The sequence below is a fragment of the Chelon labrosus genome (genome assembly GCF_963514085.1).
Source record: "Chelon labrosus genome assembly, chromosome: 8".
NCBI lineage: Eukaryota > Metazoa > Chordata > Actinopteri > Mugiliformes > Mugilidae > Chelon > Chelon labrosus.
Genome location: NC_140358.1, coordinates 8855154 through 8878826, shown reverse-complemented (window position 1 = coordinate 8878826; position 23673 = coordinate 8855154). Strand labels below are relative to the sequence as shown.

At 40.2% G+C, this 23673-nt stretch overlaps 3 protein-coding genes across 4 annotated transcripts; 1 reads left to right on the top strand and 2 right to left on the bottom strand.

The window, feature by feature from the left end:
- On the bottom strand, positions 1–2339 carry mid1ip1l (MID1 interacting protein 1, like). Of its 2 annotated transcripts, none has more exons than XM_084549923.1 (2): positions 2287–2339; positions 1–1271 (listed from the first exon to the last, which is right to left on the bottom strand). In XM_084549923.1, exon 2 carries the CDS (start codon positions 1168–1170, stop codon positions 676–678), a length of 495 nt encoding a protein of 164 aa, XP_084406049.1. In that variant the 5' UTR covers positions 1171–1271; positions 2287–2339; the 3' UTR covers positions 1–675. The 2 variants fall into 2 exon arrangements, with proteins under 2 accessions (XP_084406049.1, XP_084406048.1); XM_084549922.1 differs by lacking the exon at positions 2287–2339 and adding an exon at positions 1595–1748.
- Positions 2340–3957: 1618 nt separating this feature from the next.
- tspan6 (tetraspanin 6) lies at positions 3958–13524 on the bottom strand. The gene is made up of 8 exons (XM_084549685.1): positions 13219–13524; positions 10222–10410; positions 10071–10145; positions 9906–9989; positions 9440–9595; positions 7694–7777; positions 4785–4869; positions 3958–4597 (listed from the first exon to the last, which is right to left on the bottom strand). The coding sequence occupies exons 1-7, from the start codon at positions 13303–13305 to the stop codon at positions 4801–4803; spliced, it is 744 nt and encodes a 247-aa protein (XP_084405811.1). The 5' UTR covers positions 13306–13524; the 3' UTR covers positions 3958–4597; positions 4785–4800.
- A 265-nt stretch (positions 13525–13789) lies between these two features.
- Positions 13790–23633, top strand: srpx2 (sushi-repeat containing protein X-linked 2). The gene is made up of 11 exons (XM_084549325.1): positions 13790–14504; positions 14634–14703; positions 17772–17849; positions 18842–19033; positions 19750–19926; positions 20296–20419; positions 20506–20627; positions 20741–20920; positions 21746–21879; positions 21998–22119; positions 23422–23633. The coding sequence occupies exons 2-11, from the start codon at positions 14658–14660 to the stop codon at positions 23600–23602; spliced, it is 1356 nt and encodes a 451-aa protein (XP_084405451.1). The 5' UTR covers positions 13790–14504; positions 14634–14657; the 3' UTR covers positions 23603–23633.
- Positions 23634–23673: the final 40 nt, after the last annotated feature.

The window sequence follows — 23673 nt, the reverse complement described above, 5'->3', positions numbered from 1 at the left end:
TCAAGTTTAGTTATTTATTTCAGTTTTACTGCATCAATATAAAATTGGTTTTGAACTAGCCAAAGGGCAAACAAATGAACTGTCAACACCTTGATGAACCACTGAAGCAGTCAGACAGACAATGGGGAAGTAACTGAACAGGGCATACAAAAAGAAAGTCAAGGCACACCATGTTACAGTACTACCAAGTGAAAAGATTTGAAAGATCTGCAGGTAAGAGCCCTTTAGCTCAGCATTTTTAAAAATACAGTTTTTTTTTTTTAAAAAAAACAAAACAAGAGGGGACAGAATAACCAGCATTCAGTATCTCCTACAGGCTGAAGCATTTTATTCAAACTCTGGTGACAAATTTAAATTTGAAATGAAAAGACACAGAGGTTCTGCATAAACCAGAGCTGTGCTTCATCAGGACATGAACGGGTTCAGTAAACCTCCACCGAGCACTTCAGTGTCAACCTCTGCAGACGGACACGCGCAGGTTTCACTGGTTTCAGGTACAATGGGAAGGGGAGGGAAGAAAAGTGAAGTTGGAGTGCTGCTATTCAGGAGTGCTTGTCCTGGTCAGTTCACCGTCAGTTGAGCTTTGTTGGAAGCGATGGAGGGGCCCCTTCACAAAACATCCCATTGTTGCAAGTCAATCAGTCTGGAGGAGGAGAACGAAATGTGCAGCGACTTCTATCTCATGAAGTTCCCTCCTCCGATTTCTCTCTTGTATCTGTTGGTGAGGTGGTCCGCTTGCATCGTGAGCTTGGACAGAACGCCAAACAGTCCCCTGAGGTGATAATGAAACTGGTGCTCCAGGTCAGAGTTCTCGTCCACAAGCAGATCCCCCGTCACCGGCTTCTGCTCCTCCTGCTTCACGGCCATCTCCAGGAAGCTGGCGCCGCTGCTCATCTCCCTCTTCAGCAGGCCCCACTCCATGTCATTCTTTATGGACTTGAGGAGCAGGTAGTGCTCGTACATGTCCCTCTGCTTGTTGGGGCACGGCGGCTCATTGTTGTTGTTGTTGGGCTCCACCTGGCCGGCCGCCTGCTCCTCCAGGGGCACGTCTCGCAGCAGGCTGGGCACCATGATGGTCTCGTCCATGTTATTGGCAGCTGCTATGAAGCGGTGCATGACGTTGATGAGGGAGTGCTTGTTGCTGGCTGAGTCGCTGCTAATCTGCATCATGTTGAAGGCTTTAGGTCGGCTTGGTTGCAGTGTAAAAAAAAAAGAAGCAGGCAGGTGGGGCTTTTAAGGCAAAGCTGCTCTGTGTTTTAGAGATGGATGATCTGCAGGAGGAAATGAAGGGAAACATGAGGACGGTGCACACGATTGATCTGACTGAAAAAATTCAATACACTGAGGCACAGGATCACAAACCCAGCACCGAGTACAGTTTGACTTCAGGAAATAGAAGCAGCCCGTTTGACATTCACACAGATTAACGTGCAACTAAAGCCATTTTGACTAATCATCTCCATTGCCGCATTGAAACGCCTCATTTTCACCAACATGACCTTGACTTCCTGCTTCTAAAAACTCTGCTCGCGTTAGCGGTTTTGAAGAAGATGTAGAAATAAAATAATAATAATAAAAAAAGATGGAGACTGACCTGAGCAACGAGGTAACCTGAGGGAAAGAAATCTTAGTTGGCGTGCTGATTTAGTAAAGCCAAATCTTGTCAGGCACTGCACACCACCAGCCAGGAAGGAAAGCGACTATTTCCCCATCTGACTGGAGGCTTAACGCCGCCTTTATACTCGGCAGCCGGTTGGGCGTTAGAGGAAAAAATAAAAGAGATAAAACCCTCCCCTCTCTGCAATTTTTCCACCGAGCTAATTGGGCTGCATGCAGGGTGGAGGCGGCCCTCTGCAGCATCTGATCCCAAACTGACAAATGAAACGAGACCTCGCAGCTGCCCGTCAAATGGATTTGTCTGCGATTAGCTGCACCCTAGTTACCGCTCATCTTTTCCAGGCCGTTACTAACCCGAAGGCTGCACTGGAGCAAGCTGTAGGGCTGTAGCTGTAGTGTTAGTTTTTAAACTAAAGATAATGTTGCATTTTTTTTGATTAAATTACATTAGTTAACTTGGAGTTTAGTTTTTCCATCGCTTGCACCTCCTGTCTCATTTTGCATGAATTAATGCTGCGATTACTGTTGCACAGTACTGCCACCTGGTGGTCAGACCGCGTCGTTTCAACTAAAGTATCATCAACAGCCACAGCTTCATCCTGGTCCGCATATTAAAATCCTCTATTCCACTGGAATATTGAATTATTCTGACGGAGATAAAGGTCTTACCGCAGGCGTTTGGTTTGAAAAGGCACCAAATATCGATGCGCAGAGGCCTGAAGGTGTTTCTGCTTTTATGTGAGCAGAGGTGAGAGGTGTGGCAGGAACGGCACAGGTGTATTTAAAGTTAATTAATGAGAAGCTGTCAGAGCTCTGGGCTTCATTAATGGCATTAGTTCCACCTGTGATTTTCCTCAGAGCAAAAGTTGCTTAGTCTAGTCTAACATGTCAACGTTTGTTTTTGTTTTTTTTTGTCATTGAGAGTTGTCTCTAAGCAATTGCCCATCCATTTACAGGAAACACAGAGAAAAATAGAAAATAATAAAATAAAAAGTTGCCCTCAGGGATTGAACGACTTCGGATTTTTCAAAGTGGACTAAATGTGTGGTGACGGCGGCAGAGTGCCGTGGTGGTTAGCACTGATGCCTCACAGCAAGAAGGTTCCGAGTTCGAATCCTGCCTTCACGGGACAGGCGGTAACAGAAGATGAATGAATGAATGAATAACAGCGACGTGACTAATCGATGATGTCACACATGAAATGCTTTGCAACAATGAAATCTGAAAGGATTTGGACCGTTCCTCTCCTAGCATTAGCGGGTGCCTTTTGAGATGAGTGTGCATTGACGTAGTACTTTTGTTGTATTTCAGGACTCACATATTCTGCCAGTCCGCTGCTAGTTTGCTGCAATGACCCAGTGGGTTCCTCACCTGTCTTCTCGGAGGCGTCCGTGTTGTTATATTGTCACGTGATAGGCGGTTTAAAACGTCATAGTCGAATTTTCGGTAAAACCCCTAGCTGCCCTATAACAACATTTTATGTATTTGATATCTAGTTAATCTTCTAGTGTCTTGAAGTTTGATTTTCCCCACATTTACCACTAAATGTTTAAGGAAACCAGAACTAAATTTAGATATTTAATATAATTACTTCCATCCTTAATAAACTACACTGGCAGAAGATGGAATTTACACTTATACGTGGTGTTCGTGGAAAATGTTTCTCTGATTCGTATTTTAACTTTACAAAGTAACACTGAATAAAAAGAGTGTGAACATCTGTGAGACCTGTGTAGGAGTTAAATTAACCTAAGTACTGAGGTAAGTTGGCTGGTTATTAACAGGAATTAGAGATGATCGGTTCACACAGATGTCAACAGGCCTTGGATGTTCCTGTCAATATACGAACAACAATATGAAACATGAAGCCTTAAATTATAGCGATTACTTATGACCACAAACCCCTTGATCAACTATGTTAGAATTTCTGATGTGTAGTCTCCTCTCTCCCACTGAGGGAACCATAAGAATTAAATCTGATTTGATAAATTAATGTTGAAATAGATGTGCTATTGTGGTATTTCAGAGTTTTGAGCTTCAGACTGTTGACATAAATTCCTCACACAATATACAATATGACATGGACTTTAAGTGTTTCCAATCTTCTGAATGTATTTATAGTTTTATGTCACATTTAAATGAATATTTTCTTTGAATTATTGGGTCAAATAAATCGGACCGAAGTACCAACATCACACTGAAAAACTGAATGCCTCTCACATCTTTTATTTAGTTGCGTGAGAGACGTTTATCTGGCAGGATATTTGGGTTTCTTCTCTTCACATGGACGTCTGACATCTGTGGCACAGACACATCCAGAGCTGCAGGCAACACACGCTGTTAAAGATGCTTAATTTCATCTTTATTTTTTCAAGTATTTCACATACATGCATCAACAAAAGAGTAACAATTTAACACTGAAAACTGTCATATAAAGTAGGCTGGGCTTGTAGTTGGCACACAGGAATGCAGGCTTCTCACCAGTACTGGCCGTCATTTCATTAGTGAGGCTCGTTTAAATCGTACATACTTGATTTCAGGGTGGCGCCCTCTCCATAGGTTTCACACATAGGTTCACATAGTGCTGCAGCAGTTTTACATTTATCAGCTTATGGTCTACATTTACTCTGCTACACACTTACTTACAAAAATGACAAAATAAGGCAGCTGTGAGACACGAAAATGAACTATTGACAAATTAAAGAAGCAATAACTATGTAACGACATCTACAATTCCCTAATTAAATCCCATGTGTAACAATGATCTCTGAAATGTCTGGGTCCCTTTTTGGTCAAACTAGGCACCGGGTCTTGTCCCTTCTCATTTTCCTTGAAACATTTTCCCTTCTGCTCATTGGTGAGATTAAATAAAAGAAGAAGCAGTGAGTGTTTTTCCCTCTCTAAAATGATATGAACTACACACACATATATAATATTAAAATGTCAGCTCAGTTGGCACCAAGAGATGTCCATGAGTCACCTGCAAATACGGAGAACAGACACGTTGTCACAAAATCACGTTATTCATATCTGAACATTAAAATCATAAAAATGAAAGCTGCCGTCTACAGGGAGGGGAAGTTCATGATCTGTAGTGATTTATGACTGATATGACATGATTTAGACTCCCAACAAGTCATTTTCATTGTCCACATACAATAACTAACCTGTGGAAGGTGACTGTTAGACCATCTCATACTGGTTGTTGGTTATGTATCGAGACAAGCAGCAGGCCAGGAATATCCCGATGAGCTGAGAGGGGAAGCAGTTTCACAAATTATAGTTCATTACAAAACATGGACACGGTCTCAGTCAAAATACAATACATTGATATTCTTGTGCAAACATCAAACTCTGGATCAGGCACTATACACACAAACTACGCTGCCTGGCCAAAAAAAAAGTCGCCACCTGGATTTAACTGAGCAAATAGGTACGAGCCTCCTATTGGATAATTACAGCATGGCGATTATCTTTCAGCTGGCAACAAGTTATTTAACCCCAACTGATGCAATGAGTAGCTTCTCATTTCTTAAACAACCATGTCTAAAGACACATCCTGTGGTTGTGTAAGATGTTAGTCTGTTTGAGAAATCACTGGCATGCATCAAGCAGAGAAAACATCTAAGGACATTGAAGAAACTACTAAAATTGGGTTAAGAACTGTCCAACACATTATTAAAAACTGGAAGGATATCATCATCAGGGTAAGAAGAGAGGCAGATGAAGTGAGTACAAGCCTGTGGGGGCAGTGCTATGATCTGGGGTTGCTGCAGTTGCTCAGGTCTAGGTTCAGCAACATTATGTGTCCAAAGAATGAGGTCAGCTGACTACCTGAATATACTGAATGACCAGGTTATTCCATCAATGGATTTTTTCTTCCCTGATGGCACGGACATATTCCAAGATGACAATGACAGGATTCATGGGGCTCAAATTGTGAAAGAATGGTTCAGGGAGCATGAGACATCATTTTCACACATGGACTGAGAATCTTTGAGATGTGCTGGAGAAAGCTTTGTGCAGTGGTCAGACTCTCCCATCATCAATACAAGATCTTGATGAAAAATGAATGCAACACTGGATGGAAATAAATCTGGTGACATTTCAGAAGCTTATTAAAACAATGCCACAGAAAATGTGTGCTGTAATCAAAGCTAGAGGCAGTCCAACGAAATATTACCCTGTGTGACCCTGTATCACCTGCTGTAAGTGTCCACAGCAAATACAAGGTTCAACTATTAGTTTTACAACATGATAACTAACTGAGCAACGTTACGATGGTCACGTTTGGTTTTACAGTCACATTATCCAGATTTCTAATCAGAGCTAGTGAGAGTCTCTAGATAACAAACGTTAAGATTAATAAATGAGAGAGAGAGAGAGACAGACAGACAGACAGACAGAGAGAGAGAGAGAGACAGAGAGAGACAGAGAGAGACTGTTTCAGTGTGTGACAGATACAGCTCAGTGTGTCCGATAATTTGTATCATATCCCCATGTCGGAGTGCACTCACAGCAAACAGTGCTGTTTGTGGTTAGGGTTAGGGTTTATTTGCATACACAGCAAGAAACTGTGGTCGGACCTTGAGTGATAGCTCCAGACACGTGTGGAGATGTTTGTTTGCTGACGGCAGGGGTGAACACGCAGAATTTAAACTGAGTACATATGATCTGATCACTCAGGACACATGTTAATAACAGGTCGAAAAAAGGCTCATGCCAACCTCCACGTCCATTGTAGACATTCAAGGAAACGAGGAGTCACATAAAACAGAGTATGTTGCAGCAAACAACACGAGCTCCCTTCAGCTTTTGTCTGACTGACATTAAACACAGAAATTAGCCACCTGGAGCGGGCTTTTTGCTAAGTGCATTAGGGATCTCCATCCAGTGATGCTTGCTAGCTGATCTAATCACAGTGCATATTGATCTATGTGAGATCAGAGACCCCACAGATAAAAGCAACTGTGGTTTAGGTCCAACCATGACCATGGTTTAAAAGAAAGATATTTTTTAATGGTATTATATTGGGTTCGGACATACAACGGACATGAAGAGTGAAAATATAGCATGACCCATGACCCGTCACATTACTGAGCACTATACCCGGCGGAAATAAGTCTTAATTTTGGCTTTTATATTGATTCTTCAACTATTAAAGCAATAAAAGAGATTTTGGACGAATTAATGAACCCCTTAATGAACCCCAACATGGGGAAATGTAGTGCAAATATACACATCCCACTCAAAGTTGCAGATGCACTAGTTTAGTTGAACAATGTTTTTATGAGTGTGCCCTGGTTTTATTTTGTTGCGGTGCATGCGGACAAAACAGATTCCTCTCAATAAAGATGAAAGATGGAAAGGAAAAGCAGAAAAGGTACAAAAGGAGACTGGTGACAGATGACAGGCAGTCAGCTAACCAGGGAGAAGGAACTACAGACAAACTCTCTGTGCCACTGCCAGAAAGAATAAGAATCTGGTTACTGAGCTTTGTTACTAGAAACATATTAATATAAAGTTTCTGAGTGATATCACAGGTTTGTGACATGATTACATGGACACTAGTATAACACTGATAAAAGAATAATAGCCAAACGGCCGCATGTAACTACCTCAACCAGGAGACAACTTTACAATGAGAACAAATTTTCGCTAAGTTAGATGAAGTAGTCTATAATACTTTCATTAGGAAAATATTAACGAGTGATAACCACATAAATGCTGGATCTGATCAGTGCACAATAATTACATTCTCTCTGTGCATGTTTGCCCCATATGTGGGTTTAAACTTCAGCTGACGTGACAAGTTTCCTTGAGGAACAGAAACATAAAGTTTGGATAAAAACTTTCATATTTCAATGGGCAGAACCAATTTGAGCCATATTCTTATTGACATTTTGGGGCATGGAAACACATATATATCTTATGGTTTGATTGTCTCTAATCAAAATTTCATTCAGAGATATTGTCCCTGTAAACTTACAGGTTCGCACATGTTGTGTTTACCGTCACTGAAGAAGAGTGAATGATAATCTCTACACGCTATTTTTGAGCAGAATATGTGACATACCTGGAAGAATGCAATCCCAAAAGAAATCCCAGCAACAATTCCCAGGTTGGCCTCCATCACACTGGTCACCAGCGCAAAGCATCCCTACATAACAGAAATGAGTACTCTTAAGATATCAGCACAACAAACCAACATCAAAAACTATTGGCAATGAAGGCCGACTGTGACGTCATTGTCTGGACCAAAAAAAGACTACAGCCACCTGCCAGCTGGCACATACACCGATCAGGCATAACATTATGACCACCTTCCTAATACTGTGTAGGTCTTATTACATATTGTGTCCTGTGGTGTCTGGCAACAGGATGTTATCAGTGTGGGCCTTTGGGTCCTATGGGTTGAGGGAAGGGGCCTCTGTGGACCATCCCACAGATACTTGATCAGTTCGGGATCTAGTGAATTTGGAGGCCAGGTGCCGTATTCCCAAAGATTCTTAGCGCAAAGATTTCCTCCTAGTGGCCAAATTTTAAGAAAATTCTTAGAATCATGATGTTTTCTAAGAATTTCCCCTGAATTTCCCCCCTCTGGTAGAGACAAAGGGTCTTCATAAAGAATCTTAGCTCTTCAGAGTGCTCCTAAGGTGAGATCTGTTAAGAGCAAGGAGGAGGACTTTTAAGAGGCTTGGGAGTTTCTTAAGCAGAGGAGAAAAAATTACCAGCGTGGTACATGAATATAAGGAAATAAATATAACTATCAGCATGTGGATACTGTGCAAGTTGGCCTGAGTTTTCATACATTTTGTAGGATAATTTTAAAGCATAGCTTAGTCTTCATAGAGATTAGATTAAGCCTACTGATTCCATTCTATGCCCATTATCACCAAAAGTGTATTTTTATTTAGCTTTTAGGATCAACCAGTCACACCTTTTGAAATGATGACAACCACACCTCCTCACTAAGATAAGAGTTTCTGTCCATTCCTTGCTCAGAGTTCTCAGAGAACGATCTGGAATCACTCCTGAGATGAGACTCCTTGGTAGGAATTTTTAGGCTAAGTTAGGAGCTCTCTGAGAGGATTCTCAGAATATTTAGGTATACGAGGCCAGGTCAACACCTTGTGTTGTTCTTCATGTTTTTTTTGAGTTGCACCTAAACCGGTTTTTGTGTGTGCCTGTGTCAGGCTGCATCCTGCTGGTGATGACTACTGCTATCAAGGAGTGTCATTGCTATGGGGTGGGGGTGCCTGGTCTGGTCTAGGTGGGTGACATGTCACATCGACGTGAATACCAGGTCCAACAGTTTCCCAGCTAAACGCTGAATTGGCACAAGATGGTCAATGTTATTTACTTCTCCTGTCAGTGGTTTTAATGTTGTGGCTGAATGGTGTATGTTTTGCACTGTGAAAAGAATTAGCTCTTCACACCAGGTGGTGGCAGTAGTCTATATTTGTCATTCAAAAAGATCTACTATTTAGATTACTACTAGGCTAGGAAGAGTCTCCAGAGCTGCGTCTCCTGATTCACGCTGATCAGTTGGTCCGTGGGTTATTAATTCTAAATGATCATGTTGTGGAAATATTTGTGTATTTGAATATTTAGATAGATTTAATGTAAAACGAGGATCCTTCTGTGTGACTTTTGAACTGTCTACTTTTGTTGTCGACAGGGGCCCGACTAGTGGCAATGGTACGGACAAAAGGACAAAACGAGGACCACAATAGCTGAATGTTGGCTGATCGTCTGCTTGGTGTATCACAGCCAGACAGTTTTTGCGATAATCTGATTACTGTGCCTGTTCTCAACTCACTTGTCTGTACACTTCATTTGCAGCCTTTTCCAGGTCTTTCAGGGTCTCCGGTGTGCACTTGCTTTGTTCCTTACAGCAGCTGGCAGGGATGCCCTTCTCTTTAAAGTACTCTGTGGTGCTCCAGTCAGTGTAATTATACACGCCGCAGCATTGCAACTACAGGGAAATGTTTACAACAAAATTAATACAAAGTTTTAACAAATTTCTTTAGGCAACAGGAATAAAACAGCTGGATGATCTCGCCACAACACAATGAATGATGTCACTGCAGATGTTTTGGATCCTCTGCTGGAAAAACACTCACAGTGACAAGGGTAACATGTCTTAACCAGAGTTGCAGTGTTCCTTGTTTTCTGGAGTTTTAAATTGTTCTTAAATAAACAAGAGTCCTTTGGTTTGTACAGTGACACACAACAAGGTCACATAAGAGTAACTCCATTAGATTAATGGAAAACTTTCCACTTACATTCCTCTGGATAAGGTCAATTGCAGAGCTGCCGTTGTAGGTCTTCACAGCGTTTTTATAGTCGGTGTCCAGTGTGGCCTTGATCTGGTGAATACAAATTCAAAGCAGGTTACATATTTAAATGAGCTCAAGTGTCTCATTTTTAAAATCGTTTCGATGGCTCACCTCATGCCTGAAGACGAAGCCTGACACTCCAGCCACGAGCTCAGCCAGGAAGACCATGGTCAAAAACATGGCATACTGAACAAACAGAAAGAGAATCTGTTACACAAGCTCTCATGCGACAGGGAATATTTCCAACCGCTCCTTCACCGACCAGTTTGAGCATCCATGGGCTTCCGCGGCACGTAGCGAAGCAGCCGAACAGTCCGAAAATAACGATGATGGCTCCGGTCCCGATGAGGACATATGGAGCGTTGGTGCTCTCCTTAGAGGCCAGGGAGAAATAGGCCTCCAGGCTCACCTTCCCCCACACGCCGACGGCCAGCAGGAGCACGCCTGTAAACTGAAGACAACAGCAGGGCGAGTCAGCTCCACCATCAAAGAGCCACAGGGAAACACAAGGACGGCTTTTATGGCTACGGCTGACACGAGACCTAAGATTAAAGGCCCAAAGCCACCTGGTTGGTTACTCACTGCTACAGTCAACATTCAGCAGCAAGACTTTTCCAGCCTTATCTCACCTTTCAGTGGTTTTAGGTAACAAAAAATGAATCACTTCAAGACATAAGATTTGAAGTTTAACAGTGAGACAAGTCAAATCAAGGCCAGCTTCATAGATTTTAAATATGTGCCATTTAGTCTGGTGCTATTTTGGACTTTAAAAAGAAGGGAATATAGAGGATTTAATCAGACATCAGACAAATATTTAAGGTGTTAAATATAGAGCAATTTTAATAATCTAATAGATGAATTTGTGATGCAACAAGGTCAACATTTTACTGTTGTTGGTTGTGGACACATTTCTAAACATGTCTTTTCTGACATTTCCAGACCAATAATAAAATAAACCAGGACGTCTGGCCAACGCAAACTCAACCCTGGACACAAAATTACCTCTTCCATCATGTTTGGTGAGAATTTTGCTCAAGAAATATTGAGTTAAGTTGTGACTATGTGTCTAATCAAGACAGACCAGTAATCCACATCGTGTCTGGCAAATATCAGGGATACTTTGATGTAAAAATCCAGGACAAAACACAATTTCCTTCCTACATTGATTTCCCTAATTGAATCTAGTTTTCTCAGGGGACCATGTACAAATGAAGAGAAACAGGCGAGTTAGGAGTGGGGACTGCGGCTCTGAGACTAGATGTGTAGCGAAACAAACAGCCTCCACATACTTTAATAAACTTATTAAAAACACACCTGGGATATGCCTCAAGCCTGTGGTTCAATCATCTCAGCATCTTTTTCTGCAACGCTCCCCACACAAGTCATCAGCCTGAGGGGAGGGCATCAGCTCGACCAGCAATAAATTGCCAGATGAAAGCACAGACCTGAACTTTGTGTTAGCTGTGTTTGCTCAGTACAAAGATTAACAGATAGGCCAACCAGAGGTGTCCATTTTCCTCTTAAGACAAGCTCATGTTTATTCTTTGTTGAAGTCATTTTTTTTCTCAATTACTTTGGTGCTCATTTTGATAATAAAATAAGGAAATAGTAAAATCATTCACTTAAATATTTCTGGAGTTTGGACAGAAAAGATTCGGACATTCACGTATTTATGGGTTATATTCTTCATGTTGCTCTATGCTATGAGGTCTTGTTTTAATTTCGATCAAGGAAAGTGTTACCTTATCTTTAACACAAATCAAGAATATCTGCAGATTTATGATAATGGAAACATTTCTGGAGAGGACTGCTATTAGCAGAAATATACACGGTGTTGATGCTAAAGAACAGCAGACTAAATGCACATCAGAACTTTCTAAAGCTGCCTGATGCAAACACAAAACAAGGTGGTGAACACATGATAAGTAATCAAACTGAATACAACAGGCATTATCGTGCAGATTTCTGAATCATTTTGCACCGTTTCATTGAAATAGGTGGATAAAGACAACGGAGACAATCCTCTACAGTACTGTTTTGTAATGGTTTTAGATACGACGAGTACTAATAAACTTCGAACTGTGCACAAACAAAGTTTCCAATGATAAAACCCTACATCTTAAAAACAAAAATTCTAATTCAGAACTGTTCGTTTATGTTATGTCTCTTTTGATTCTGGCTTTTATAAAAAAAAGTGTGTATTTTATGGTTTTCTTATATTGTATATTTGAGTTTTGGATGCTTTCTCTACACTTAGCCTAATCATAGCATTGCTAGCTGCAACTAACAAATTATTCCTTAATGATTGATTGACAGCTGGCTGCAGCCTTATGGATAATTAAACTGGATTAAATGAATGAATTCTAATTCAAAACAAAACTGTATCAAATAATTAACAAATCAATATCAAAACTCCAATTTAAAGCTTTAATAGTTGGTTTTATGCCAAAAGAGTCTAAATTATGAATATGCATATTGTAGTCTTCTTGCCAGTTCATTAGGTACACTAGCGACAACGATTTTTTTTTTTTTCTAGTATTTTGACCATTTTAGTCTGTGGGGTAAAGAACAGAATCATTTTAGTGTTTAATTCAACACAGTTTAACAGCACCACAACCTTTACAACGTTGTTTAAACATAAACTGAACTCTGGAAACAGTCCAGAAGGATGATTTAGTGCAGTGACTTTTAAATCAGAGCGCATTTGTATTCACTAGGGTACCTAATGTTTTAGCAAGTGAGTCTGTTTAAGTTTTGGATGCAATTAATCGATTAACTAAAGGATTAATCAAATTTAAAAACTAACTTTTAACCATATCGTTACTCGTTAGTTGCTGACCCAGTATTCAGTTAATTCATCATAACTAATTAATTCTGTCATTAATGATTAATCGATTACTGGCTGCAGCTTCATGTACAATTATATATGACTGCAGAACAAGCCTGATATGTTTGAACTAATTCAATTAGTTGGATGTTTTTTAGCTGACATCAAAAGCTAACAGGATATTTCATAAATAAATCTCAAAGTTCGCTTCAACGTCTCTAACTATCGGTGGATTTTCAACAAGTAGTTGTTGGAGTCAACATAAAAAACGACACAAATCTGACTTTCAGACATTTATTTAACGTGTTTCAACTCCTGCCGAGATTTGAGGAGACGACGTCGTTAGCCTCGTTGGCACCGCCGCCGCTTTGAGCCCATTGTTGCTCTCTTATTAGCTTGTTGTGTCCCCCATTACACGTCCCGGAGACTCACCCAGAAAATGAGACTGTAGGAGATGAGGAAAGTCTTCAGGCAGGTAATCACGGGCTTCGTCTGAAGCCGTCGAGACGGCGGCGACATGCTGGAGTTTTGATTTTACAGCCGAAAAGGGAGGAAAAGTTCACTTCACGGCGTCCGAGCGGAGAGGGAAAAAATAAAGTTGAGGGATAAATCAGAGGAAAGAGGGGAAGTGTCGTCACTAACCCACATTCACTTTCCTGAAGGCATAAACAGCTCTCCACTAGGAACAGCAGCGTCAAGGTAGCGGTAACAACGTGTTACAACGGAAATACCTTTCAAAATAAAACATGGTCCGGAAAATGGAAGACGTTCATGTACAAATTAATCAACCAAAAACCTTAATGCAGACTCAGAACACACACAGAAATCAGCAAGGATTTATTTATTTATCAGTAAAGTGAAACCGAAAAGATAAAACTGATTTTCTTTCTAATAATTTTGAGTAAAAATTCGAAATAAATTAGAGGTTGCTGCCTACTTAGATTAACACGGGTTCAAAAAAAAAATCTTAGTTAGTGACCTTAATATGATTAACATTGTTTTCATTCTTATTTTCTCAACCATTTCCTAAATTTTTTCCCTTCATGACAATTCTACAGTTTCCAAACAGCTTCTTACTAGTCGCTACGTGTGCTTTTAAATTGACGTCAGGAGCTCTATTTCCTGTCTAATTTATTCCGTCTTTATAATTAGATGACTCCTGGTGATGTGACACACTTTGTTTGTACTGAGTTACATCAGCTGCTGACTGAACCTGTCACAACGTGGCGCATATGTAAAGATGAACATGAACGACTGATCATGTTTTTTCTCCCCCAAATTAAATCTATAATGAAATGAAGGTCTTCCCTGGCTGTGGGCAGCGTTAAACTCCCTGTGGGATATTTTTTTAACTAAATTACACGTGTGAACACTTCCAAAACAACAACGTGTTGTATTAAATTCAAAAAACACAACTAAGACAAACATTTCACAATAATTACATATTACAGAAAATAATAAATGAACTGTAAATTCATTTGTAGCTTATTATAACCTTCAGTGTCCAGACTTGGAAATCTAGGGGTGGAGTTTATAAAAATCTGTAATCGTCATGTTTAATGTAGCAGTGGGAGGAACCACATACACAGAAGAAGTCCGTCAGTGCCACCAAGTGGTTTTGTTTCTGGTGATGAACTAGAAGGATCCTCTCTTTATAAAAACTGCCGAGACTAGTGAAACGGGATCGGTTATTGTCCTCGAGGGATTATTACTAAAAGGTTGTTTGCCTCAGTTAGAAGTCAACTTTACTTGCAGGGATAAAAACAACAACTGTCTTATGTATTGGACTCTCCGAACAAATCTGCACAGCAAAAAAGAGACTTTTTTTTGTTTGTTTGTTTTTACAGAAGTGTCATCGTTGTATTTCTGAAATGATCACCACCCCTTCAGTCGCTGTGTTCATCTTACTGTTCACAGGTGAGCTCATCTATTCAAAACATTTCTTTATATATGTCAGAACTATTTGTCAGATATTTTGATTAAGTAAAAGTCTAACACAGCAAAGTAAACAAAGTGCTCCATTAGTCAAATCTCCTCATCGCAAACGTTATTTCTAAGTAAAAGTCTAAATTGCCTATTAAATGACTGAATTATTCTAAGTATGCAGAGTTGCTGGTTTTGGTTGAAGTGAAACAAATCCTGCAACTAGATTATTGTCACGTTTTACTGACCAATCTACTGATTAATTTTAATCTGCAAAAAGTCAGAATAATGATTCAAATCTCCCAATCCCAGAATTCTTAAACTTCCCGCAAAAAAAAAAAAAAAAAAGAGGCCAGTTCTCACATTTAACAAAGCAGAACCATCTTTGGCAAGTGACAAATAAGATTAAGAAGATAAGTCTACTACAACTAATTTGATATATGGAAGTTTAATCCGTAACATTGCATCATATTCTTTCAGCTCATTTTATAAAATCTTAGTTAAAAGGGAAGTTTCTAAAGTACGGTGTCTTAAATTAGTAAAAAGTATAAACAAACAAAGTATAAATGAATCAGATTTGTACTTAAATACAGTACTTGATCAAATGTACTTCTGATTTCCTGTAAGTTTTAACCAGACATAAAAACGTGAGATTGCTGGAGATGGCTGAAGCTTCCCTGCAGCTGGGAAATACCTTCCTCTCAGCAGTAATAACATTTGTATTAGCTACAGATGTGCTGAATTTTTGAGGTGGCTTGGATGAATGCAAATGAAGCCCATCCTTCCCTTCAGGGATGAACAGCCCCTTCGCGACATCTCCCAACATGCAACTGGCCGAAATCCAGCCAGGATGAATTTAAACTGGGCCTCTTCAGGTGCTCCTCTCTGCTTTGCTGACCAGGCAGTTTAATTACAGCTCGGCTCCAATCACCGCCAGTTAATTACTGAGCAGTCCCCCGTCTGGGCCAAGTGTGTTAAAGCTTCCGTTTAATCCTGGGAGATAATAGCGTGACCCGAGATCCACACAGAAAAGCACATGTGAACTCAAACTTTGATGTGGATTGATTGAAAGGATGCTGGCTGTTATCTCAGCTTTGACATTGGAGATAGATGAAACTTCAAATACCTTCTTGTACGTGATTCATCCCCGCCGGATGGACTCCCTTTGCCTGCAGTGTGCATGTCTCTGCAGTAAAGTCTGCATTGTGAGTGATGCACAGTGTGTGTCGGTGTCTAGGTATTCTGCATCAATAGCAGTATTTTGCTGGTTTTAGTGATTTGTTGCTTTTCCTTGTCACACACGATGGGAAACTCATAAAAAGACACAAAACTGTTAATCGAGAGAATAACTGGCAAGTCAGCTGATGTCTACCAACAGCATGTGGATACATGTAGAATACAAAGTGTAAATACTCATGTTCAAGTACATCAAAATTGCACATAAAGGGAGTACAGAATATATATTTTCAGGACTGCAGTAGTTTAATGTGTTAATGTGTAATTAAAAATGCATCATCTCAAGGAGCTTATGCATGATGTTGCATGTCACCTGAAGTAATGTCTGTCTCGACTCAAGCCCTGCAGAGCATCAGACTGATGATCTTAGCTTGTTAATTTACTGTGTGACTAATTCTCCATGAGGAGGGAAATAGTCGTCCTGGGGAGCTTAGCTGAGTGGAACATTAGGCTCATTATGAGAAAAACGCTGACGACGGGTTTAATTCATGCTGTCTCTGGCCTGAGCTGCCTCCAGAGTGTGGAAGTTGAATGTGATACGTCATTATTAATAGAAAGTGCGTTAAAGGAACTTTTATTTTGTTGAGGACGGGTGTGCCAGAAAACGGAGCAAAGGAAGAAGCAGAACGGGAACTGAGCTGTGAGACGTGGGTGGAGGTCGACAGACTGGAAAGTTTGGCACTCATTTCTAAACATGGAGTCATTTTCGGGATTTCAAGAGGGATAATGTGCCCGAACCACAACTGCTGAGAAAAAAAATGGATAACAGTGAGAAAGATTTATAGTGCAGACAGTACAGTGTATGAGCCATGCAGCTGCTTCGAACATGGAAAGTGATGAGTAAGAGACAAAGCCTCCAAGTGTGTAATGAAAACATGCTGTTTGTCCAGATTCGTTGTAAAGCTAAAGACAAATCTAGTTTCATAACATAATGAAGGCCAGAAGACACTACAATATAAACTATAACATGCTTCTTTTTACGCGCACACAGTCCATTCAAACCACTTGCAAAATCCTATTGACAGGAACTTCCAGGACCTCCCATTAGCGTCAGTGATTGTAAATCCAGGTGTCTATGGACAGGAATGTTATTGGACTTCTTAAAGGAGGCCTGAAATGAGACACCCTGGGAGAGAATCATGTTCGCCTGTTTCTGTCTGACCTGTATTAAGATCATGTACTCTTGTTTGTGTCATGTATATGCTGGATGTATGTCTTCTGCTGCTTTTTCTCCTCCTCTTCTCTCTCACCCCACATCTCTTCTACCAACCTCAAGCAGATGTGTTGCCCTTTAGGCTGCTTGAGGTTTCTTACTGTTAGAAGTTTTCCTTGTCAACGTAGCCTTTGTTTTTGCTTTGGGGGTGTCAGATTCTGGGTTTTGTAAAGCATCTTTAAATTAGATTAGATTAGATTCAACTTTATTGTCTTTGCATGTAGGACAGGTACATACACACTGAAATGCAGCTAGGCATCTAACCCTGAGTGCAAGATTAACCCAATAACTAATTTATAGATTGGTATATGCAGTATGGACAGTTAGTATTACCACACATGTATGTGCACATAAATGCACACACCACACATAAACATGCGCCTACGTATACACATACCTATCTACATAATATATGTATATATATGTACATACACATATACAGACATGCATATGCTTGTTATAGTGAATGTTATTAAATCTTGAGATAGTATGTACTGTAATATAAATAAAATTGAATAGCATGTGCTTCAGTCCTAACATTTCAACAACCAGTGAATGAGCGTTTGACATCTTGATCTCATAAAACATGTTTTGTTTTGTTTTGTTTTCTCAGCCGGCTCGAGCACCACAGTCAATGACAGCTACAATGAGTTTGCCGAAGAAGATAACACTCCTCAACTAGACCACAAAAGTGCGTATGGAAAACACACACCTTTTCCACTCATATGGATGTGTCTGATAACCAGCTGTAAGAAGCTTTGCGATAATGTGTCTTTTAGATTTTATGGAGAGAAGATAAGAGGTGTGAGACGAGGGATTGTTCCTGTCATAGTACTATACGTTCAGTCTAAAAGTAACTAAACTATTCTCAAGCTTTATTTTGCATCAATACTCATGTTTGCATTGTGTTCAGTTTTAGCCTTTTTGTTGGAATTCCTTTATATTTTGTTGTAATTATATGAAATTTACCTTTTACACAAGAAACTGATAAAAGAACGAAAACCATGGTGGTACTGACTCTGTAATATTTATATATTGAGTCTGTTTGGTTGTTCTAGGTCAAAGTCCAGGGATGCTGTAACTATAAGTTGTCGTCCTCTCTCAGTTTTGTTTTGTCACTATGATGAAATATTTTATTTAATTTGCTGCTGCACCGAAACAGACATTTATTTTTTTATCATTAAGTATCCTCCAAATAATTGTTCATATATTTATTGTAATATAATTATAATTTATTCTGTTTATATTGCAATATGCAGTGAGGTCCATATACTGTATGTTTGTATACTTATAGATTTTCTAACTGTTTACAAGTTATATAATGATTATGACTTAATGTTCAGACACATTTAAGGTCAGGTTTAATTTGAGAGTATTCACATACAAACTGGAGGAACTACAACCATTTTTATACACTTTCTACTATTGTCATGGATTAACATTCATGCATCTAAGAGTATGTTAAAAATTGTGAAACACACAGGGTCAAAACAATCTTCAGGTTAAATGAATATATATTTGTGAGCATTTCTTAATTTCTCAAAGTTAATTTTAAATTAAAAACCCAATCTATCTGAAACGTCCAGTGTCGCTGGGATGAATGCCATGAATGTCACCGTTTCAACTCCCTACTGTCCACCATTAATTCACACTGATTTGATCTTGCTTACTCTTTAAACTCAGACCCTTACTGGTGTCATTCTCCGAGTCTGACCAACGGCGAGGCGACCTGCCGCTCCCCCCGAGGAGTGGCCTACAGGAGCACGCTGGGGACCCGCTGTGAGATGAGGTGCGATCGAGGATACAGACTGGTGGGCAGACGCTCCATTCAGTGTCTCGCCAACCGCAAGTGGTCTGGGACTAGTTACTGTCGCAGTACGTAGAGACTCCATGTTTGTTTTTACTATTAACAAATCCCGTGATATTACCAGAGAGTATGGTCTGCACATCCAAAACCTTATAGTGCTTATTATGAACCCATTAAAAATCAACTTCATCACTGTAGCACTGGTTGACATGTTCCCTTATTACAAGGGATAGAGGAAGTATTCGCTTTACTCACTGGTGCAACAAATCTTTGTTAATCTGTCACTGAAAATAGTTCTGTTATAATTATTCATCATATATATTTTTTATTAATGAAACATTTTATTACCACTGTATAAAGACTTATAATAAATAGACTTACTACAAAAACTATTCAAATAGGTTTGACACAAATATGAGAAGGAAACTGCAAGGTAATGAGACACTGTTAAAAACAGAGAATATATATACATACAGCGATCAGCCATAACATAATGACCACTAACAGGTGAAGAACTAGTCATTGTGCAGTGACTAGCAGGCCTAAACGTCTTGATGCCAGATACCAGAAGTCTAATGATGTCCATACTTGAATGGGTCAGGGGTGTTTTGGCAACAAAAGTGAGGCCTAATATTAGGCGTGTGGTCATAATGTTATGGCTAATCGCTGTATAGTACACAAATGAAATGGTCACAGCTGTTTGGTATTATTTTGTTCCTATTTAGGACATACTGTACATTGTTCTTGTCTAAACCCTAATGAGTTCGGGGTGATCTTCCTTCAGAGATGCGCTGTCACGTGCTGCCCCTCATTACACACGGCAGATACACCTGCACTCATGGCTTTGAGGTGGACTCCAGGTGTGAATTCATCTGTTTCACCGGCTATCGCATTGAGGGGGAGCACTCACGCACCTGCCTTCACAGAGGGTCATGGAGTGGAGTTCAGCCAGAGTGTTCAGGTACGTAGAACAGTCTTACAGTCTTACAGATAAAGCTGGCCTGATGTTCATGCTCAGAAGTCTTTAGAGGGTTTTTAATTTACTGCCATGACATGGACTTAAATTCAGTCCATCTGCTGTAGATTTTCATCATTCTTTCTCAAGACTGGCTCCCCATGTGTCCACTCTCATGGTCTAACAAAAACAAGCATATTTCCTGCTCCTCTGTTCTGGACTGAATCCAAGCTGCAGCCTTACACTGTTCATATTCTGCTCTTTATTACTGTAGAAGTAAAACAAAACAAGAAAAACAGATATCGCCATTCAGATCAGTTTTGCTTCCTTTAATGTCTCCAGTATTGTTCTTAAGTTTCCAGCTGTTCATTTCAGATACCGATCCCCCAAAGATCAAGTGTCCTCCATCCAGACTGAAGGTCGCAGAGCCTGGAAAACTCACTGCCAGGGTGACCTGGGACCCCCCCGCTGCCTCGGATACTGCTGACAAGTCACTTGAGTACGCCACTCCCTTCCTTTGTTTCCATTTCCTGTTCACTTCAAAACTGAATTAAACACTTGGCCTCTACTTGTGTCTCTCTGCAGAGTGATATTAGTGGGCCAGGAGCCAGACACCGACTTTAAAGAGGGAGCAAACATCGTCCGATACAAGGTGTACGATCAGGCCAGGAACAGAGCTGCCTGCAAGTTCATTGTACGTGTTGAGGGTAAGCTGCCAGCTGTGATTTCTGAGTCACAAAATGACTTTAAACACAACACTTTAATCTCAAGCTACCATCGTGCTTTTTATGTTCACATTTCCACTGCGTTCTCCGTCCAGTGAGAAGATGTCCCGTACTGCATCCGCCTCTGCACGGTTACCTCAGCTGTTCGTCTGACGGGAACAACTATGGCGCAACATGTGAATACCACTGTGATGGAGGTTTTGAGCTGAGGGGGGTATCCAGTCGTGTCTGCCAGTTCAACCGCAACTGGGACGGAGGCCCTGCTGAGTGTGTTCGTGAGTACCACAGACCACCACAGCAGGGCTAAAAGTGGCAGTATAAAAATATGAAAATATGAAAATACTCACCTTTTGCTTGTTCTCTTACTTCTTTAAACATGTAAGACTAGTTCATAAATACATTTATGACTGAAACAAATAATCCATTATTTAGTCCAGTGGTCCTCAACTTTGGGGTCACAAGATAAATCATGGGTGACAGTAGATAAATGGGTCTGTTCATGTTGAGATACACACTGATCACCCAGTTAAGTGACCCATATGCATCTGGTCATACACGTAATGTAAAAAAATAAATAACTGCGATTTATCTGGTCACCTTCTTCCAATGCTTCCTGCTCCAGGTCTGATGCTCACATGTCCACTGTAGGAGCTTTAAGCCGTGGACAGGGGTCGGCATGGACACCCTGACTGGTCTGCAGCTACACAGCCCCATAAAAAAACAAACTGTGATGCAATGTGTGTTCTGACACCTTTATATCAGAATCAGCCTTTACCTTTTCAATAATTTGGGCTTGGAAGACAAAATCTTCACTTGCTTGCCACTGTATCCTCCCACTGTCCAGCTGGCCATAATTTATTGATTTTCCTTTTTTGGGGCTCAAAGTTCAATAATTTTTGGAGTTTAGAAAATAAATCTGTGTTGTTGTGAAGTTCACAAGCAGGACAGGAAACTACTGGTTTAACATTTAACACTTCATTGTAACTTCTATGCGTACTGTATATTAATACTCTTGAATACAGTACTTTCAGCTACCATTAATACACTGCATACATAACAGTATGTGTATAAATTCTGGATCTGTGATTTTGTGTTTGAAGCAATGGAGATTAAATCTGACGTAAAGACGGTCTCTGCCCTCATGGATCAGTTCTATGAGAAGAGGAGGCTGCTGATCGTGTCTGCACCAAACATATCCGACCCAGACTACCAGATGCAGAACATCATGATCCAAGTGAGAAAGAACATGTTGCTGCTGGATTCTTCACATGATCTGATCAAAATGTTTCTGCAAAAATGTTTCTTCAGCGAAGAAGAACAACCTCAAAGACCCGTATTCTTTTTGTCTCCAGAAATCAGACTGTGGTTTAGACCTGCGACACGTAACGGTCATCGAGCTGCTGGGCTCCCCGCCTCGAGAGACGGGCCGCATTAAAGAGAGTCTGCTCAGCTCTGAAGTAGTCGAGGGTTTGAGGTAAAAGTGAGACGCTTCATTTAGTAATTCCGGCGTTTTATGGTCTCATCCACTGCACCGCTCTGTCAAGAATCTCCAAATAAAAAGGAAGTTTCCATTCATTTGACTTTAAAAGGGAAAAAAGGTCTCTCCACGGATTTACTCTTCTAAAAACAGCAACATAATCATTGCAGAGTAGAAGCTTGGGATTTCAAAAACTCTGACAAAACATTAGGAGCAAACATCTGGCTTTGGTTCGCCTGGGAATCAATGAGATTCTTTTGAAGTCCACCAGAAATGGACTCAAACATATGGCAACTAATTCATCTTAGAAGAGGCACAGATGAAGATTATTCTCAGCAACTGTGCAATTTGAGTAAGGGGCACTGCTCAATTTTTCCAGACAGGAAAATCTCTTCGTACCCTTCAGTCTCTCCACTGACACACAAACCCCACAGTAAGCCGAGTACTGCACTCTGAGGCACATGGTGTGAGTGTGGTACATCAGCAATATATATAGCTTTAGTTGAGTGCCAGCAAAATTCAGATTAAAACTGCACTAAATATGTTAATGATGAAGTGACTGTGCTTTAAGGAAGTAGACACAAGTACTATAATTATCTGATTTCCCTCAGCTCTCGGTGTTTTATTTTCCCAAGTCTTACAGTGCACAACCTCTTTTGTTTGTTCCCATGGAGCAGTTTCCAATTGCAGAAAATAAGAAAAAAATAAAAATGCCACAGCACACCACCACAACTACCCGATGAACATAGTGAAGAATAGTAAAGAAATAAGAGCTAAAAAGGAAACACTGGACTTTGAGGTGTTACATTAATCCTGTTTTCAGCCTGTCATCTAGTGGTCAAACAGATAAATAACGCTACTTTAAACCTACAATATTAGATTTCTTTTTGCCACTTAGGTACATGGCAACACTAACACTGACATATCACATTACAATGTTGGTATTTTCAGACTCGGCAGCAAACAAGTGTTTATTTTTTAGCAACATTCTAATTATTTTACCTGTAATTGTTTTTCTGTGTCAAATTCAGGTGCAAAATTCACACTTATTCACACTTTTAGCTCTTTTTTTGGTTGCTACCAACACCCAAGGGAAGTATTTAGCTTTTTAGCTGTTAAATCTTCTGCCATGTGCAACAGACATTTGCACAATGTGTCCCTCTGCTGAGTCACCCCTTCCTCATTACATAGCAATATTATCATTGCTGTGATAAACATAAATATTGATTATGGATTAATTGATAGATACAGTGAACAGTTCTTTAATAATCTAACTGCTTGTATTGTGTTTCTCTATAGGCAAGTGTTCAGAATCTCTAGATCCTACTTCAGCATGTTGCTGCTGGATAAGCTTGGACTGGACCGAGAGCGCTTCATTACCCCGGTAGCGTCTGATGAGCTGTTCTCCTATATAGACAGCTTCCTGCTGGATGAAGAGGAACGCGAGAGGCTCGAGCTCCACAGAGATTTCTGTGACTAATTTAATAAATCTCTCTAGTTGCCACGGCAATAAACTGATCATCAGTATTACTAACACAAGATGAGGGCGTA

Excerpts from the sequence above, each read along its gene's own strand:
- tspan6 (XM_084549685.1), bottom strand. The coding sequence starts at position 13,305 with ATGTCGCCGCCGTCTCGACGGCTTCAGACGAAGCCCGTGATTACCTGC. Across the intron at positions 10,411-13,218 it reads CCTACAGTCTCATTTTCTGG|TTTACAGGCGTGCTCCTGCT; the intron begins GTGAGTCTCCGG and ends TGTTGTCTTCAG. Across the intron at positions 9,990-10,070 it reads GCTTCGTCTTCAGGCATGAG|ATCAAGGCCACACTGGACAC; the intron begins GTGAGCCATCGA and ends TGTATTCACCAG.
- srpx2 (XM_084549325.1), top strand. The coding sequence starts at position 14,658 with ATGATCACCACCCCTTCAGTCGCTGTGTTCATCTTACTGTTCACAG. Across the intron at positions 14,704-17,771 it reads GTTCATCTTACTGTTCACAG|CCGGCTCGAGCACCACAGTC; the intron begins GTGAGCTCATCT and ends TTGTTTTCTCAG. Across the intron at positions 19,034-19,749 it reads TGGGACTAGTTACTGTCGCA|AGATGCGCTGTCACGTGCTG; the intron begins GTACGTAGAGAC and ends ATCTTCCTTCAG.
- mid1ip1l (XM_084549923.1), bottom strand. The coding sequence starts at position 1,170 with ATGATGCAGATTAGCAGCGACTCAGCCAGCAACAAGCACTCCCTCATC.